We start from the raw sequence: 20,772 nt of genomic DNA, 5'->3' as shown, positions 1-20,772 counted from the left end.
AAATGTTAGAGGTTCTCAGTTGTGTAGGGAAGCCTCTAATGGAAAGGCAGCTCATGGAAAAATCCAGAGTCAGGGAGAAGGAGAGGAGGGGAGTGTGCTGATACAGTGCTGGGTCAAGATCTCTGCCCAGCTCCCCAGACTCTACTGAGCTCACCCAGGAGACCAGAAGAGGGAGAGAGTGCAGAGGTGTCCTCCCAGTTCCCCAGCCTGACGCCGAGTTGTCACTGGAAGTGACCTCCGCCACACACTGGCGATCCTCCTCCAGAGAGGTGTTACAGTTGTACCTTGGTTTGAAAAGTAAAATGTCCCTTCAAAGGCTGAAATGGTTACCTAGCACATGTTGTCTTTCCATTCTGTGAAACTGAGTAGACTTGACACAGATTTGCCAAATTCCTGTTTCATTCTGGCTGTTTGGTTTCACTTTATGCACTTGTACGGCTTACCACAGTCTGAATCTCCAGCAAAGTTCACCCTGCCTCAGTGCTAGATTGCAACACTTCTGTGATGGACAGATGAGCAAGTTTCACTTTCAATGTGAGTGTAATAAATACGTGGGCAGGTCTCGCTTGACATGTGTTCAATGGAAAACAAATTACAGGTTGGCTCAAATACAACTATCTCTCCATGCAAAAATGATGTGACTAATTTTTTGGGGGTTTCTTTTTTTTTTTTTTGGTGATGTAGCAGTAAGCAGTGATTCTATGGGTGTTTCTATAATTAGCATATTTAGCGTATCTACCAGAAGAGCATCTAATAGTGAAAGCTGGCAAACTGTCTCTGAGAGTAATAGTCTAAGATATATTTACGAGGTAGATTGTCAGATTGCAGCATACAGGACTAAGATGATGGAGAAATTACCCTTGATGTTTTCAGCACAGCGAAAAGCATTGTAACCTGGTACCACAAAGGAAAAATTATATCAACGATTAGTCTTGATATACGTACTTTCATACACATAGTTTTAATTTTCCTCCTTAATGAAAACTGTAATCAATTGAGTAAATACACACTTTTCAGTACTATTTCTCCAAAAGCCCAAAAGCATTTGAAGTGATCATTTACTAGACAATGACTTTCAAGAACCCAGAACAGGTTGGATACAATAAGGCAATGTGTGGTACAAATTGTTTCACTTCACTCCTCAGCGATAAGCATCTATTGTTTGGTGGCAAATGATAATTTTTGTGTCTAAACAGATTTATTCGACACTCAGTTGGTGTAAAAGTACTTCTTCTATTTTGACCATACATCTTGTTTCTCCCCAGTGTGTGCTTCCTTAAATCCTTTTCAGTGTATAACTTCATATAAAACTATATCTATAAACTGAAAGGGGCCTGTTTGAGGGATGACTGATAAAACTAAACAACTGAGATCCTCCCTAAGTGAAGATATGTCATGTGTAATTGCCAGTGCTGACCATGATGCGTCCTCAATGATGCTGGTGGCCTGAGACTTCTATTGTTGGTAACCTCAGTGGGATGTCCTTGTCTATTACCTCAGGAGGTCATTGTCGCCAGCTGAGGTCCTTATATCTTTTAACAGTTCACTGGTGGCGGATATGGGCGGATATGGCCGCATTTGCAGCCTGCAGGTGTAAACTCTCATATTCAGAGCCAAAACCATCTTTGTTGATCCCTCCAGTGAGCTCAATTCTGCTCGGAAGATCTGCTACCCCTCCATGACTACACTCTCCTGTGGTCATTGAGATAAATCAGTCAACATGGTAAACTGTTCTGGGTTTCGTGCGAGAGTGAAATGTGAAAAATGAAATATAATAGAATTTTATCAAATAAAATAGAACACAATTCAAGACTTTAGCTGTGAGGGAGCTGACCTTGTTACAAGTACTGTGGCTAAGTTCAGTGATTACCAAGGTACGTACCAGAAAAGTTGAAGGATGTAAAATAGTATACTACAGCCAAAGACAGGTAGAAACAATGACAGTAATTAAGGGGCTTCAAAAATGCAAGAGAAGAAGGTGACGCCCAGTGTAGTGCATGAAAACAGTGCTAATGGGTAGGATGCAGTGCTAACAACACATTTATCAGATATAATTGAATCCTTGTGTTTTCATTCTTTTTAGAACAATTCCCAGTGAGAAACCCTGAGATGCTTTATGAATACTCACTCAGTAGGTTAGGGAGCAGAGTGACGCATTCAGATTGTGGTGTCAACAATGTCTGGCTGGAATATGCAGTTGAACCTGTCATATGTTTCAAAACTATTGAGGGGGACAAGTTAATGTGCCAATCTAGTTCACTCACAGTTCTGAGAAAAGTACTGTCATTCTTGGAAATGTATGGATGGATGGGTTTTCATTATTTAACTCATGTAATAGATCTGGGGTGTATCTGAGTTTAAAATGATATTTCAAACTCTATGTTATCCTCTAATCGAATGGGCGGTTGATTTTGAGAGACAGTATGTGAAACAGAGAGCGCTTAGCATGGCTGGAAGTCATTCTGAACGAACCCTTAGGCAGGACCATGTTGTTTGACAAATCATGTTTCAGGTAGTTTCTTGGATACTTGTGGTTTCCAACATTGTGGTTTTCACCTCAACATCTTTCGCTTCTTCACCGGATAAAACAATCATTTCAGATCTGGGTGGTGCTCCTGTCAGTTTTAGGTGAGAGGTGCAAAGAACGCAAAGATAAGAGATCAGATAGTTGTTGGCGTGACAACAATCGAAAATAAAAGCTGAATCTATGCATTTTGCTATAAGCAAGTGCGTCCTCTCTGGTTTGACAACATTTTTGCGTCTCTAAAAAGATTTACTATCAAAAGTGTATTATACCTGAGGATCCAACAGGGACCCCAGCATTATCTATTCCTCCTCCAGCGGAGGAATCATATTTATTAGTGTTTTAAACTCTGTAGTATCTGCAGTCTTTGTGCCTCAAAGTCTAACAGAGTGACCATGAGATAAGCAAGGCGTTTCAGAACAATTGTAACGAATCACCAACGGGCAGGGCGCAAGTGCAGAGTAGCAGATTTATTAACAAACTTAGAGGGCGACAAACACAAGAAAGTAGCAAACAAGCAAGGTACTGAAATAAGCAAAGGAATAATCGAACTAGGTGAAGCAAACTGTCAGAACAGGTACGTAAGTAAACACATGCGCAAGTGTAGACTTCGGGATGTTCTATGAAAACTGAGGGGTTTAAGTAAGGGCTAGTGACTGCGTGCATGAAAGTGAAGACAGGTGCAGGTGATGAGTGAATAGACCGGTGATTAGAAAACCGGCGACGCTGAAGGGTGAATGGCTTAAGTCGGCGGGGGAGGATTTGAGCTCGTTACAACAATGTGTTGTGGATCTTTAGATGCGCCTTATTTGTCTGTTGTTACATATTATATGTCTCAGTCTCATTGAATGGGACAAGGATGAAGTCAGGGGGTTCATCAGCAATGCTTTTCTTGCTGTCAATCATGAATGAGGTGATACGTTTCACTTCTGCAATGTCATCTGCCACACCCTCAGAGGTATCAATCACAGTTCACAGGATGTTTAGAGCTGAAACCATCTTTATTGTTGCGTCCAATGGGCTCAGTTATTCCATGACTTCACTGTTGTGAAGTTATCAAGATAAATGGTTTCTTGTAAGAGATATGCAGGCTTTTACCAAATTCAAATTCAGTTTAGGTCTGGCTACCTCAGCTGGCAGAGCATATGGCTCTTAATTTCAGGTTTCAGGTGGATTTGAGACCCATGTTGGGTGTCACCTTGAGATCTTCGGTTTGTATTCTGCCTGTCCTGGAAGCAGCTTTGGACAGAAGTGTCTGCTAAATGAATAGATGTAATGCAATGTACAATTCATGGCCGTGAAATTCACATTATGGACTGTGAAATGAGTCTCTTCCTATGTAACTGACTGTTTGCCGTGAAATTCAGAATTTTGGTATGGTATGCCTTAATTGAAGTATGTATGTAAGTAATATTGTGCTGACATTATTTGATGTTTTGGATGCACAAAGTGTTTACCTGTCAATCAATGACTGAGTAAAAGAGTACCTGAAGTGGTCGTAATGGTCACTTTTCTAGCTGTAGCAAAGGGGCCTTGTTTGAGTTAGAATGTTATCAGTTAGTTTGAATACATTGAGACATTAAAGATAGAAGAATTTAGTTTGGATAAAATAGTTTACTTGCTGGGTTTGGAAAAATGATCTTGTCCACATTGGAATGTTTCATTTGATCGCACTCAGTGAGCAAGGAGTCAGTGTCACTTGGATGGTGAAACTCAAGACATGTTTTTTAATCACAGAGGCAGACTATAAAGCCAAGCACCATTGCGGTATGCTCCATGCTTACAGCCAGCCACTGGAAAACATAGTTTCTATATTATTTCATAAATAATTCTGTCAAGACTCTCAGTGCCGTTTATTCATTGCAGCAAAATATGGAAGAAAGTGTACCTGACAAACAGTACCATAAACAGGGTAGCAGCTTATAATGACTGTAACTGAAAGAGAAATTTTGTTCATGGGTACATCCATAGTATTTTATTGTCAGCTTAATAAAGCTGGATAAATAAACCTGTCACCATTAGTTATACCTGAAACTAGGCTATTTTGCCTGGAGATGAACCTTTTTGGAACTTTTATCTTTTGTATAGCTGGTTGATATTTCAACTTTCACTCTTCAGCGAAGCTCATCATATTTGTCAATAATGGGTATAAAAGTTAAAAAAAAAAAGTGTAATGAAAATGTCAAGCATACAAACAAACAAACTGTAACAGATGTTGAAACACCTAGGGAATTAATCATCGTTGAGTGGTTCGAAAAACTGTTTCCCTGAAGCAGAGGTGACCTATCTGAATGAACAGAGGGTATTTCATGTGTCTGCAGCTATTGTTTAAGCAAATTAATTGATCTTAACTGACAAGTTTGTTATTATGGAGAGACGCTCCTTATGTTGTGACAAGAGCTATAAAGAATAGCTTCATAGGTTACCCATTTCAGACAGAACCAGTGCTGCTAGCTCAACCAGGATGTTTAGTACGTATGAACCTAAGACAAAAGAGAAACCTGTCTGTCTCTATTGTTGGAAGGTGGGATATGTCACGTCTGATTGCCGTGCGCTTACAAAGGAAAAATACTAGATCTGTCAAGCCCGGAGCTCTGCTTCATACTTTCTCTTTCACTTTGTCTGCACGATCTGACTTTTTCAAATCTTTTCTTATACCTTCCTTTTCTTACAAGCATTCACCTTGGGGTCCCAGCATATGAAGCAATGCAGTGATGTACTGGCTGAAGAACTCTCTCAGCTGCCAAGCTCTGCTGACTACTGATATTGCCTTCTTCGAGCTGCCTTATGTCCCCTGGCCCTGGGCCTTGAGGATTTAACCCAACCTGCTCTTGGCTTCTTTAACATTGACTTAAGGCTCTTTCTTCTTTGGAGCCTTCCCCTAAATTCCTTTAGGAGGACCACAGATAAGTAATAAAATAACATATATCAGATAGCTCCGGTACCTCACGACATCCTTCTGGTTCAAAAGTTGAGCTTTTGCCTGTTCGAGGCGGACCTCTTGCTGCCAAGGCCCTGAGTGCTCCATTCTGCTTGTGCCTTTTTGACTCCCTACTGAAAAAGGAGCTGTGTCATTATGAGTTTGCACCTAGGGGCTTGCAGTGTGGGTACAGGCTAGAGTCTTGATTATTTATTTATGTTTTATACGCACTGCCAGGACTTGGTCGTTCAGTATATTCATATTAGGTTGATGGGGGTATGTAGTCTACTGAGAACAATTTCATACACTACACTTAACACCTAAACACCTGATTCCAAAAGGCAACAGGCCAAACAAATCATTGTTATTGTTGGTATAGTTATTGTTATTACAGTCACATGTGAAAGAAAAAAAAAACAGATAGAATATTTATGTCACTTTACGTGACAGATTTTCTCTTCTTAAGCTCTTTTTAACAACATTATAGTTTACTACAAAAAATATCTTTAGGACCCAGCAGGCTCATTTTGAAAGAGCCTTTATATTACCTTATCTTACAAATGTGTTTTAACCCTCAAATGACCTCAGAACAGTGAGGAAATCAGAGGTGAGCCACTCCCAGAATAAATTAGTTTGAAAGGCCTGAAACATGTTACTTGAGGAGTTTAGTTTGTTTAGTGTTTATATATGGTACTGCTTGGTTCATCATGTGTAGGCTACAGTGCTGACAATATTCTTTGCCAGACAGGTGCCATTCACCAGGCTCATACTTACTGTCTAGGCTGTCAGTTTAATTCAACAGCCACCCGTTGACTTGGACTGAATTTTGTCACAATGTTTTGGTAGTCCCCTCCCTCCAAGCTCCTACCTTAATAGATTTCTGGATGTGCCCCAGTTCATGAATTGGGATTGGATGAATGAGCTAACAATTGTCAGTATCATTTATCTCCACCTCGACTTTGTTCCTTTCATTTGAAGGGTTGTGAAGAAGTTAGAGTGAAGTGGATGCCTAGCTCAACATGATAAGCTGAGATTCACATTAGTCATATTCACGTGCTCACAACTAGTGCTGATGTGTGGTTGTGACCCAGTCACATTCCTTGTGGTTGCTGAGGATATACACGTGAGATCCAAGAATTGTATTTATGGGTTAATGTGCCAAACAGCTTTGGCTTTTTGCCCTTGCACTCAGTCACAAAAAAAAGAAAGAAAGAAAGAAAGAAAGAAAGAAAGAAAGAAAGAAAGAAAGAAAGAAAGACAAAGAAAAAGGAGAAATATCAAAACAGAATGCAAATGTGCAAAAATAATGAAATCACCAGTACATTACAGTCAGTAAGATGGTGTTCTTCTTTTTCTCACATTATTTTTTTTTTAAGTTTAGGGGCGTGCCTTATCAGTAGACAAGCACTTACACTGTGGTCAATGATGACTCAAAAGACAGAACTTTTTTTCATGGATAAATGCTATTTTGCTCCTTTGGGGCCTCATGGCTAACACTATATCTCCTGAGTGAGGCGCCTGATTAGGTGGAAAACCTCCACTACGCCAAAAGAGAAGTCAGTCACACTCTGTCCTCTGAAGAAATAATAAGGGTTCAGTAAGCATAAATCAATAAGTAAAATAGATGATAAAATCTATCTTTTTTTTTTGGTGGAAAAAAAGTCACACATTTGTATTTGTTTTACCAGTGACTTTTGGTTGAGAAGACTTGATTTGCTACAGTGCTGTTTTCATTCCGGTTGCTTAATCTCCTTGTTTGGAAATTCCTCACCTTCTGAGTCATCCCCAGAGTTTCTCTTACCTCATTCCTACTCAAGGTCACCCCTACGTGGATAAGATGGTAAAGTTTCATATTGTCACTTACAATTCATCAGAATAAATCAGCCAAAAATCTTAGATGATATTAATTTAAAACAAACTTCAAGTTTTCTCAAAGGCAAGTATCCCTGCAGGTATGTATTTTGTGAGCAATTATTTTATTGTTACTTGGCGACATACAATGATCCTTGGGGTGTGTTTGCATAACTCAAATACTCAGCATATCTACTTGAAAAGCTTGTGATAGTGAAAGCTGGCGAAATGCCTATGATGTAGATAGATTTGTAGCTGATGAGTCTACAAGGATGAAGAGGTTTTCTGCCTTTGGTGGTCTCCGTACAGTCATAAGAATAGGTAAAAGGGTAAAAAACAGGGTAGAAAGGAGACTCAGCTATTTTAACCCCAGAACTGGTTCCTTATGGTGCAAGTCAGGTGACGATGACACTTGTGATATGGGGGTACAAATGTGGACTGACTTTGGGATGTTTGAGCTGAGAACTGAGCACAGTCAGAGTCTGGTGCTGGTCAAGTTCTACATCAAACAAAAACTATTGTGCCAATTCTTTATTGTTAGTGAAGTAAGGCCAACTGGACTGTAATCATATAAATATTTAAGTTTAGCTTTCCTAAGAACAGGTACTGAAGATGCTGACTTAAAACAGGCTGTAACCTTTGACTGTTGAAGTAATTTAGTGAAAACATTAGTTATAATGGGAATTAACAGGCCTGTACCTACTGGTCCGCTGTTTCCATGGAATTCTGTTCACATAACATATGTCTAACCTCATGTTTACCTGCTATAAATGGAGGGTAAATGTGCACGTGTAATGGATTGATGAGAGATAAGGAAACTACATTATCTTTGATCAAGAATTCTGCCTTCTGTAGTTACCACTCTCATTTGTATCCTGTAGCCAGGACGCACCTTGCCAAGAGCGACTTGGTTAAGATCTCCTAGGATAAGGACAGCGAAGGAGTGATGGGCAGACATGTTCAATATCGGTAATTAAATTAGTGAGATGTTAAGACGATGTAGAAGCCTGGGCTTGTTGGGGAATGTATCCTCCTATTGTTAAACCTCATGTTATCTCTCAAAGTGGGCAGAATGGCCTTCATCTTCTGTACAAGGTCTGAAGCTGTGGGGAACAGGACCGTTATACCTGCCAATTGTCAGGGCATCAGTGATTACTGACGCTGAACCAGATACCCCAACTCTATTGTTTCCTTAACTGTATTGCATGGTCTGCTCAATACAAGGAGAGATCCAGCTGTACCCTGCTCAATCAGGAATACTGTCTTGCTGGATTATTTCAGTGATACGCTACTGAAGAGAGTAATCCCCAAAGTTGCGTTGCAACTGAACAAGCAGTGATAGTTCATCCTGCTCGTTTGACAGCGATTTTACATGGCAGAGAACAGCGCTGGGTAGGTGGGGCTAGAATATTGCCTTCCATAGTCACGCCACAATGCCAGCCCTCTCAACCTCTCTATGCTGCTAGCACAAGTGTCTCTCCTGAGATCTTATCAAGGAGCTCCAAAACAAACTCCTTTGAAGACAGTAGTTGATTCCGGTTTCGTATTCGCAAATGCATTGTTCTGATATCTGAACAATTCCAATCTGTCATACTTCACTCAGCATAGAGAGTGGTCCGCACACAACTACATCAAAACCAAACAAGACGAGACAGAGGAACACCCTGTCGCCAAAGCATAGTGACATTGTCTACAAACCTATTGAGAGAACATTCTCACTCAAACAAAATATAGATGCACTAGACTGTAAAAGCATGTGTTGAACTTTCAGATTAAGTGATGGATTGGTTTTACAAAACTGAGTCACGCAAGTTCACTTATACAGTGTCGTGGAACAACACTCAAATAAATCTGTAAAAATACAGGCAGCTTTTAATAATTAGTATTGACAGAAAAAAATTGTGAACATTCAATAACTTAAAATGTATTGATGGGTAATGCCACAATCTTTTTTTCCCAATCAGTTTCATGTGGTGAACAAAATATGGCTGACATTAAATATACCTGAGGTAAGGTTATCTGTGGAAGAGGGTGCTTAAGTTGTCTGTGTAGAGTTCGGTTTTAACCCACAAGACTGTTTCAATGGAGTAACCTCCCATGTCATACCTATTCTTTTTTCCTCATCAGAATGGTGCTCTCCTTTCAAATGGTCTTATCTCACACACATACACGCACACACACACACACAAATTAAATGACATCAAACTGTGCAGTGCTGTGCAGTAACTAAGAATAATTTAATAACAACAACAACGACTCACTAAAAGTGACAAGTGGAATGCATTTCCTGCAATGTCACCAGTAGGATCAAGCAACAGTATTGAAGTCAAGCAGCTGTGTATCTCTTTAAGGATGAGGAAGATGGGGCTCAAAAAAAAAGAAAAAGAAAAAAAGGCCAAATTGCAGAGGACAGTGCAGTTGACAGTGATGTTACCCATTCTTTACATATACCAACAGAAGCTTAAGAAAAGCAGGCAAACCCCAGGACTGAATAAGTGAACTAAACCAAGGAAAAGAAGAAAGTGATTAAATGATGAAAACCTAACTCAAAATGGCCACCAGAGGGGGGAATGAGAACCTGGAATCTCACAGCCTGCACAACATGAGTTTAATCAGAACACAGACATTGGTCTTTTAAAGGATTTGTTTTGTATGGATTAGTGTCAGTTAATTTTGACTGTCAGGATTCTTTGTGACAAAGGAGCAGCTCGGGCCTTTTTATTTTTTATTGTTTCCCCTTTTTTGGAAGAAACCTGCACTAGGGCTAATGTGCTTATGCAGGGTGTCAAAATAGATCTGATTCATGTCCCTTTACACACAGTTCAGTTTCAGTGAGTCAGACCCCCATCATATTGGTGAACATCTTCTTTTAATCTGACCCATTTGACTCTAGTTGCCCCCTCTGCCATAAATCAACAGTATCCCAGTCTGGTCATAATGTACAGTATAAACGGTTACCTCTTGTATGATGTGGAAGATGAGACTTGATCTCCCTTTAGTGTTTTTTTCTTTTTGCTTGATGTGGGGATAAGAGGGGGTCTGACTCATTGAAACTGAAACTGAAACTGAGGAGTCATCCACATCATCGTGGGTTTCAGCAATGAAATATCGCAATGAAGTTTCTCAGTATGAATACTTATTTTACACTTATTCTTGCACTATAAGTAATGTATTCAGACATTATATTGGGAGGCTATATGTGGTCTGTTTTCGTGCTTACTGTGTATCAGTAAGTTAAGATTGAGACCTGTTAGTCTGTTATTAAGGATATACCAAGAATAAAGGGCTTATTCGTCAATGATAAGAAATTGATGAATATGTCCCTAATAAATGATTAATGATACTTAACACTTAACTTATTTGACACTAATACAGGCATTTATTAGTCATGTGTTAAGGGTTAACATGTGAACCTTAAAATAAAGTGTTACCCAAAATTTTTTTCTTTCTTTCTTGATTTTTATTTGTATGAAGAATATTGTTACTCTAAAATATGTAATTACGTTGTCAGTGTATTATGCTCTCTCCAGAGGCCTCGAAAGCTGAAAATTTAAATACTGACTTCAATACTAAAATTCAGTGTGTCAATGTTTATAGTACTTCTACTGTGAACAGGACCACTCAGTCACAAAAGTCTTACACTAAAGATTAAACATAAGAAACAATCCCACTCTCAACATATTTTGAATTTTACAATTATAAAGGGTTATAATTTATCATAGTTGAGGGTACATGATTCAAAATACAATTGTTTTATAGGCAGAATTTTTCTTTTGTAATTTCATTTATTCATTTTTTTTTTCAAATGTTCATAGGTTTTGGCAGGACACATGTCTGTCCCCTGAAAGAGATGATATTGTAACGTAAATTGTATTCTGTAAAGAAAAAGACACGAAAAGTACAAGAAAAAATTATGCAAACTGATTGGCTTGACTGAATCCAAAAATTACCACTAATTTTTCCCTTAGGCCAGTAAATTATGAATGAGTTTTAATCAATTTCATAGAGGGATTAAATAATGCAATCAACATTCCTGAGATATATGTGAAAACAGATCTAATAATGTCTATAAAAAGTATCATGAACAGAATATAGTGTACACTGCTCAGCCAAAGTAGTGCAAAAAAATTTAGTTACACTACACCTTGAAACAACGCTAAATAATAAATACCAAGACGTGAATATCAATTACTTAAAGTTATTCCCACTTTTGTTATTTCACATTTAATTGAATAAATAATAGAGAGAAACAAGAAAAGATTGTGTTTTGCATAACTCTGTATAGGCTGCTCCCTTTCTTTAGAGATGTATGATTTGTTTGAGCACCATAGTGAACCAGAAGCTCAGAGAAAAGGACAAAGAATGTCCTCTGTTTGAGGTAGTTGCCATGGTAGTAGACTGCACAGTTGTAATTTTCTGGGTGGTAGGTTTTGTAGTAGTGCTCTGGGTAAGCATTGTGGTAGTGCTTTGGGTAGGTTTTATGGTAGTGCTCTGGGCAAGCATTATGGTAATGTTTTGGGTAGGCATTGTGGTAATGTTTTGGGTAGGCACTGTGGTAATGTTTTGGGTAGGCATCGTGGTAATGTTTTGGGTAGGCATCGTGGTAATGTTTTGGGTAGGCATCGTGGTAATGTTTTGGGTAGGCATCGTGGTAATGTTTTGGGTAGGCATTGTGGTAATGTTTTGGGTAGGCATTGTGGTAATGCTTTGGGTAGGCATTGTGGTAATGTTTTGGGTAGGCATTGTGGTAATGTTTTGGGTAGGCATTGTGGTAATGTTTTGGGTAGGCATTGTGGTAATGCTTTGGGTAGGCATTGTGGCATTGCTTGCCAGAGGAGATGGAGTGCTAGTACTTGGTGGTACAGTTGCTCTGATGAATCTGAAGCAGGTGCCAGCATTGCCCACCTCATCCGCAGCGACCAGTTCAAAATCCTCTGAACAGCATGAGGCAACGTATGATGCAAGGGTCACGTTAATGTCTCCATCAGCCACAATGGTCGTGGTCAGATTTCCATTGCCTTGCCAGACTGTTAAACTCTGGATGCCTGTTCCATTTCCATCTGTTAGGTTTGACAGGCTGCAGTTGCTGGAGCAGTTAGCATTTATGCTCACAATCTCACACACAGGGGGTGTGATATCTGTCACCTAAAGGGATTATAATGTAAAAATATATTTAGAAAAACTGACATTGCATGAGATCTAGATTCAAATTTAACTCAATCTGAAACATATCTCAAACCACAACTATAGTCTTTTTCTAGTTATACTGGTAAACCGTTTTTTGAAAGAACCTTAGAAGTCTTGCCTTAGAGGTCTAATCTGAATGAAAAAAATGGTAGTTCCACAGAATGGGGTTTAGAATTAAGTTACCTTAGCTACGAGAGAAAGGTGTAACATAGCGAAGTTTGAGTCGGAGGCTCCAGGAGTGTCGACCTCAATAGTCAGTGTGACATCAGTACCAGAGGGAGTGTCTGAAGGAGCAGTGAGGGTTACTGTACCACTGGCGCTGCCCGCACTGTCAAGGGTCAGTGACTCAGGGAGATGGGTTAAAAACTCATGGTCATCCCAAGCACGGACTGTCAAGTTACCTCCAGAGTCACCGGTGGACACAGTGAAGCCCACACTCAGATTTGTTCCAGGCTCCCATGTGCCATCCACCTGAGTCTAGTTGTAAAAGGAGATGAAACTTATATGAGAAGTTCTGTCAATCATTGCTTCTTTGCCATTTCTACTTTTGGACCTCCAACATGCCTCTCCTTCCATCAAAAAATAAATAAGTTTTCAATATCTGTTCTTAAGTAACGAACTAGCTCTTTTATTTCTTTCTACATTGAAGAGGAAATAAATTACTGTTTACACTGGTGATCCCTTCTCTCTCTATGTTTTTGTAGACCTGTCTACTTTCTACTTTATTAAAATGTACTTATCAGATGTCAGTTCTCTACTGATTCTATCATAAAGCATGATCATATAACATAACAAAGTGCACTCATCTGTGGAAAAGTGACTGGCTTTCTTTAAGAAAATTTATGCACATCCTGAAAGAGCAACTCTTAGTCATTGTTTGTTTGGTGGAATGAACGTACATAAATGTTTAGCAAACAGCCTGTGGACTAACCGTAATGGAGATGTTAGAAGGACTAAGCTGGGTGGAAGATTGTCTTTGGAAGATGTTGGGTGTTGATCTGGACAAAGTGCTCTCTCCTCTCACACGAACAACAAACTTCTCAGCTGGAACCAAGGTCACTGTTACAAGATAGTCCCCACCTCCCACATCTTGCAAGGTGCCATTAACAACCCCAGAACCTGAGGCCTCAACCAGGGCCACCTCTGTCAGCTTCACAGACTCTCCCCCAGTCACTGTCACCAGCAGAGTAGTATTTCCATCTGTGTTTTGAGTACGAGGAAAAAAAAAAGTGATTAGACCAGAACTGTGATTAGACCAGAACAGAACAAAGATCCATAAGGCTTTCCCCCCCAGTCATTGTGACCTTATGGCTGGTTTGCATCCATAAATCTGACCTACTCCGATCACATCGCGGCAGTCACTCGATCCTGCAGATTCTCCCTATACAACATCAGGAGAATCCGCCCATTCCTAACACAACAGGCGACCCAGCTCCTGGTCCAAGCGCTTGTCATCTCCCGCCTGGACTACTGCAACGTGCTACTGGCTGGCTTGCCAGCCTGTGCCATCAGGCCACTCCAGCTCGTGCAGAACGCCGCTGCACGCCTGGTATTCAACTTCCCTAAACACTCTCATGTCACTCCACTGCTTACTGCACTCCACTGGCTTCCGGTAGCAGCCCGCATCCAGTTCAAGACACTGGTGCTGGCCTACCAGGCCACTAGAGGCTCTGCCCCATCATACCTTCAGGCTCTTATAACTCCATACACCCCAACTAGGACCCTCCGCTCTATGACGTCTGGACAACTGGCGGTCCCCTCACTTCGGGAACCCGGCAGCCGCTCCTCCTGACCACGCCTCTTCTCCGCCATTACCCGAGGTGGTGGAATGACCTCCCCCATGCAGTCAAGACTGCGGAATCTCTTACCATCTTCCGCAGGAAACTGAAAACCCACCTCTTTAGAACCCACCTGTCCCCCAATGCCTAACCTCCCTTTCCTAAAAAAAAAATAAAAAATAAAAAATAAACCTTTGTCTTGTATCTGCGTTTGTCAAAGTATTCCAGGGGCGCAATACGAAGGGGCAATTTTACGCTCGGTCTTATTGTGATCTCTGCTCACAAGGTATTAGAAATCTGACTCTGACTGATGCACTGATTGTAAGTCGCTTTGGTAAAAAGCGTCTGCCAAATAACAAAATTGTAAATTGTAAATAAATCAATTTATGAGCAGTAATCTTAAGACCAGATAATAGAAAAGGACTTGGACAAATCAGAAAACTGAATAACTTGTTTGGCTTTCCATCCAAAACCTAATCCAATTCTAACTGATAAATGTATATTTCTATGAAAATCATTATTTAGATAATTCTCAGTGTGAACACTTTTACTCACCTGCTTTAGGCCGACTGTCCAAAACTGCATACGCTGGGGCAGGTTCTTGTATAATCTCCACAAAGTTAAACAGAAAATCAATCACACTCTGACCTGGAACAAAACAGGAGACAAATACATAATCAAAGACAATCATTTTTGTGAAATCAAAATCTCCATTTATTCCAGTGATCATGTGCTTGACACAGATATTGTCTATTGTATTGAAGTTAAGAAAATTAATTCTACAAGGTGTGCTTTTCTGACATATCAGGATTCAAAAGTGTATTACCATGTAAATGTATAGCAGTGTAAACATAACAACAGGATTTGTAGGTCTATTCATATACCTGTGACTTTGATGGTGTAGGGCTGTGCTGAGTTAATGCTGATTTGCCAAATCCCTGTTTGATTCTGGCTGTTCAGTTGCACTCGATAGAAATTCCCCACTGTCTGAATGTCTCCCAAAGCTCCATCTGACTCTGTTTCATTCTGGGATATTCCTGTAAATTGATATGATAGTTAACCTTTAAAGAAGATTTAACCTCTCTTAAGAAATACATAAATGGTTAGAGGTACAATCTTTAATATTAGAGGCATCAAGAAAACCTGGCATGATCACCTGAAGGGCTTGTGATGGTGAAAGATGGGGAATTGCCTGTAATATAGACAGTAAGGTTTTTCACAGATGCGTCCACTAGGACAGAGAAGTTCTCTGCCTTTGGTGGATTCCTGACAGCCTGGAGAAGAGTTACCTGAAACAGCAATGGACTGTGAAGTGATAATAATAATAATAATAATAATAATAATAATAATAATAATAATAATAATAACAACAACAACAACAACAACAACAACAACAACAACAATAATAATAATAATAATAATAATAATACAAGTTTATTTAGGGCCCAATATCACATTTTTTTAAAGTTTCAAAGGATTTACTTGCCCACTACAAAGTTATATCAAAATTATAGTATCCATAAGTTAGAGAAAATAGATAAGTGTTTTGTTTAGTTTTAAAGGCATGAAGAGCATTTACCACCCTAATTTCTGTAGGTAGACTATTCCAGAAGGAAGGAGGGCAGTAGGAAAAGGCTCTGTAGCCAGTGGACTTCTTTTTAACTCTTGGAACGACTTATAGTCCAGAATTTTGACAGTGCGATAAGTGTTATTGGCTGTAATTAAGTCGGATAGGTAGGCCAGTGCAAGCTCATGTAGAATTTTATGAATTTATGCATGAGTCCGGAGCCAACGAACGGAAGCCAGGACAGGTGTACTGTGGTCAAACATCCTTGTACTGGTCAGGATTCATGCAGCAGCATTCTGGACCAGCTGAAGACTTTGTATTTCCAAAATTTTCAAATATAGAAATATACAATTGCTACAGCTACATCCAAGACTTCATTCTTGTAATGAGTACAAGAATGTCATACTTGAGAACTGGCAGGCATATTGCTATCACAAATGAATACAATCCATCCAACTGGTGGTATATGACTTCTTAAGACAGTGGAGGATAACAGCATGGTCAAAACTCAGTGATCATGAGGTCTTTACCAGTGCTGAACTGGAGGTATCCACAACGATGCTGGTGGCTTGAGGAAGCGTTGCCTTGGTAACCTCGATCGCCTGCCCACCTGAGGCCTCAGACAAGCCTTGATACAGCTGATTCAAGGGGTTGCTGAGACGAGTGGTGAACCGTTGGCTTTGGTCTTGTTCTCCATCACTGCTCCGCCGTCGACGAGAGGAGGAGGGCTTAGTTAGCAAGAAGTTGACCTACAGAAGAAGGGGACAAAAAAGACAAAACTGTTCAACAGCCCAAATTTAGTTACTTTGGAGATACAGAATTCTTTACAATTTCCATAGCTATATTTAAGACAGTTGTACACATATCTTAAATAATAGCATTGTAGAAGATAATCTGCAAGTACTCACTCTTGACTTAGTGCTCTCAATCAGTGCCAGAACAGTGCTTTTCAGGTCTCTGTCTTTTGCACTGGCATCAGTGAAAACAAAAATCTCAGATTCAGGGGGTGCACCGGCGAGTGCCAGCTGGTTGATAAAAGGACATTGGAAAATGAAATATTTGCATTGTCACGACTCATTGAACTCTAATGCGAGGCACTTGCGCTTCTTTGAATGTATCAGCTGTATAGAAGGCCTATCAGTGTCACTCAGGCTCTCCCTGGCTAATTTGTCTACCTGTCTTTCTCTTGTTCTTCATTCTAAGAGAAAATCTTTTACCTGTTTTCTAATTTTAATTATTAGATAAATAATATGTCGCTTAGAAACGTTTTGAGAGCATGTCTAAGAGTCAAGCTTCACCTCATGAGTAGTTTATATAAAAAGATGAAGCTGATTAAATGTTGGATGTATCCCAGAGCATTAATGTTCTTAAAATAACAATAAGAAACAAGCTCATAATCTTTTTTTCCCTTAATTTTCTCCGCCTTTGATTTATCCATTTCTTCTGTTAACATCATGCAGCCATATGATTTCAAAACCAGGTTAAGCTAAAAAACACTGGATGGTCCATAAAGCCATTTTGATTACAGATGTACTAAGAACATTTTATAATTTCCTTCAACGAATGATGACCTTTGAAAATGAACTGATCAAATATAGTCAAATTTGAGGTAAGACTCAAAAATCAATGCTGAATGCTATTCATGTATAACGTTTAGTATTAGTTGGCTATGGATAGATTAAAGGTTTGGATTATTTGAGTTCCTTTTTATAACTTTACACAGTGTGCATGAGTAAAAGTGGTGCAAAAGTCAGTTCAAAAAGTCTAAGAATTGAAAATTTCTCTCACATTTTTCATGTGAACCTCCTGTATATGCATTCTGCCTGTATTTTGAATCAAAGCATTTAGAAGTCACTCATCCTACCCGAAGTCCTGAGAGACACATGTCTGGTTCATCTCCACCTCCAAATACAGAAAGAGCATTGATTTGTGCTTTAAACTCATCGGGATCAGTTGTCCTTGTCAGTGGCCCAAAACCTGGATTAGTGACCAATCAGTGACACATTTTACTTAATTTTGCACATTTTCAAAGCGATTGCAAGCAAGAAACGTAATTGATGTTGTGCTCTATGACTTTATGGCCAAGACTTTCCGCTGAAAAAACAGTTCATTATTGGTTAGATGTCTTACTTGGGTCATTAAATGGAACAAAGATGTAGGCAGATGGCTCATCAGTGGTGCCTCTTTTGCTGTCAATTATGAATGAAGTGACGCGTTTCACCTCATCAATGTCATCGCCCATGCTGCCCGTGGTGTCAATGACAAAACAGAGAACGGAGGGGGACTGAGTTATCCCCATAAATCTAAGAGAGAGAGTGAACAAATCAGTCAGCCAATAACTGAATCAATCAGTCAATGAATCCACCAATCAACCAGCCAATCAACAAACCAATCAATCAATGAATCAATCCATCAATCAATCAGTCAATCCACCAATCAGTCAATCATTCATTCATTCAATCAATCAATCAATCAATCAATAAATCAATCAGTCAATCAATCGGTTTCTATACTGTGCAAATCTGATGTATTCATCCAATGTGGTAGTGGTTCGCTTTCAGAGTATGAGTGGGCGCAATGTTGATAGCTTCATACAAAGTCATTCAAGATCAAAAGTGACACAACTTCCACCAAAATACCTGAGGAATTCTGAGTCCCCGACTGCCCCTCTGATGTCCTCCAGCAGCTCTGCAGTGGCAGCAGTGGCCACGTCAGCGGCTTGTAGATGCAGCTTCCCATGGTCAGAGTCAAATGTGTCCTTGTTTATGCCCCCAGTGGGCTCAGTTCTGCTTGTTCTGTCATAGAATCCTCCATGACTGCACTTTCCTACAATCATCATTCAAATTTAGTCAGCAAGCTGAAATACACTTTGAAATCTGCTTTTGATGTGCTTTCTGTTTTTGCAATGGCCAATGTAAAACCAGGACAATATCTAATGATGATCAGTTCTATGGAACTGAAATGTACTTTCCTAAACTTCATTATGTGAATGCATTTGGATTTTTTTAAAGCCCGTGAGAAGCAGATAGGAGTGGTACCGTTTGGCTTTTTAGAACTGAAATGTGAAGAGTTGGACACTTCAAAATATCCAGAGGTCAGTTTCTTCTCCCAGATAATGCTTTCCAGGATGTTCTCATCACAGTTGCTTCCATTGCAGCTCCTGCATGTTGGGGTGTTCCTATCTAGACAAAAAACAGCAACAACCATAGTCACATATAGACTATATAGTCCTAAAATGCAGCAATTAAAAAATATATTTGTATTGTGAATAGTAAAGGCCCAAAGTTCCTTATTAAGAGCTGTTGGTGTGTTGGAACTGTTTGCTTTTAATTCATGTTTTAGATTGCGCGTGCACACACACACACACACACACTCACACACACACACACACGCATGAACATACATAATGCTTTGTAGTACCTGCTATGTTGTCCATAGTGAGGTTTGGTCTGATAAGGTTGGAGTACGGGAACTTATTGCCTAGTTCTATCCAGTTACTGTGACTGTAGAAATCCTGTTAAATAATTGTAGAATAGTATTAATTACTCCAGGCTTTAAATTAAGGAATTATTCATACAGAACATGACAAATGAATTTATTACAGAATTAATCTACAATCATGGACAGTAAGTCACCTGTAAAGTGTGCAAAATTTCACCCAGCTTGTCTCTTGCCGACTCATAATTCTTTAGCCGGAGGTTTGCCTTGATGGTGGCCACGCCCCTTGTGATGAGGTCCCTCCCTTTCAAAAAAGTTTCGCTATCAAAGTGGTACTCCTCATCAGAAATGTGCCTGTAATCAACCAATGCATTTGAATCCTTGATTTTGCTGACGACCATCTGGAAACTTTTTCTCAATTCAGAAACTGAGCAAGCTTCTGTCACTGAGTCAACAGTCAGAGGAAAAGGCTGTCAAAAATAAATGCATAAAAATCACCCTCATATTTAGATAAATACACATAATCTCAAAGAATTATGGACAAAAAAATCACAAAAGCATTGTTTAAACCACTTCCCCATACAGTGGAAGTCAATGTAACAGCTTACTAACACAGTACACACAACAGACAACATTTGAAAAATATTTAAAACACATAGTACTTTGTGCTCTTACTGTTCTATTAGTTTTATAAAATTGGTAAGCTCTGTGAATGTTTCTCACCATCACAAAATCTCTTCCTGCACGTCGAGCCTGCTCTTGGCAGACCTCAGCTGTTTTTTGTAAAATCGCATTTGTTGTAATGTCTTGGTGTTTCTGAGAGGAGGTGAAGAGCACATTGAAGGCAAAAGTAACCCTCACTGTAGAGAAGAGCAGGATAAAGAAGATGACAGCAGCTGTTGTTTGACACGACATCATCCTGAAGAGTCTGTGAAGTTTAAAATGAGCAAATAACTTATTGTAACCTAACCTATTTTGATCTGTTGATAATGTACCTAATGGTCTTCATACCTCGAATAAGTGGTCTGAAAATTTTCAAGGTCCTGTGGATGACTCAAAGATACAAGCCTTAATTGTCCATATCTCTCCTGTTGATTTTGAAACTAAAGCACCTCTCTACTCATCACTTGTATCTCTGGGGTGTGGCCATTGGAGTTTACAGTAAATTACTATCACATTGTTTCAAAAATAAATAGGAATTGTTCATATACATGCAGTTGCGGTTTTTTATGTGGCAAATATTACTTTTAGCACCATAACCATATCACTTTGTAACCACAATTCCGAACACAGGGCTCAAAAAGCATCATACACATACTATTTTTATATTGACATTTATTTATTAAGCATATTTTTTTTTTTTTGAAAGTGACTTCCAAGACAGACAGAATACAAAACAAACATGTAAAAAACTGACATTGTAAAAAATACTGTTAAACATTAGTATGTGCACAATACTGTAGGTTGCAAATTATTTAACTCCTATATACAAATCACATTCACCTGG

At 39.4% G+C, this 20,772-nt stretch overlaps 1 protein-coding gene across 1 annotated transcript; it reads right to left on the bottom strand.

Annotated features, from left to right (window-relative positions):
• Window positions 1–1,543: 1,543 nt before the first annotated feature.
• Window positions 1,544–20,180, bottom strand: LOC115823763 (von Willebrand factor A domain-containing protein 7-like). Its single transcript, XM_030787790.1, has 16 exons — window positions 19,989–20,180; window positions 19,463–19,735; window positions 19,248–19,341; window positions 18,866–19,009; window positions 18,467–18,653; window positions 17,958–18,130; window positions 17,692–17,804; window positions 16,736–16,852; window positions 16,358–16,576; window positions 15,417–15,549; window positions 15,145–15,297; window positions 14,816–14,908; window positions 13,414–13,682; window positions 12,666–12,959; window positions 12,122–12,440; window positions 1,544–1,692 (listed from the first exon to the last, which is right to left on the bottom strand). Exons 1-16 carry the CDS (start codon window positions 20,178–20,180, stop codon window positions 1,544–1,546), a joined length of 2,922 nt encoding a protein of 973 aa, XP_030643650.1.
• Between the last annotated feature and the right edge of the window lie 592 nt (window positions 20,181–20,772).

Source organism: Chanos chanos, chromosome 11 (assembly GCF_902362185.1).
Source record: "Chanos chanos chromosome 11, fChaCha1.1, whole genome shotgun sequence".
In the NCBI taxonomy this organism is placed as follows: Eukaryota; Metazoa; Chordata; class Actinopteri; order Gonorynchiformes; family Chanidae; genus Chanos; species Chanos chanos.
The sequence above is the reverse complement of the archived record's forward strand: the minus strand, read 5'-3'. Positions and strand labels throughout refer to the sequence as shown.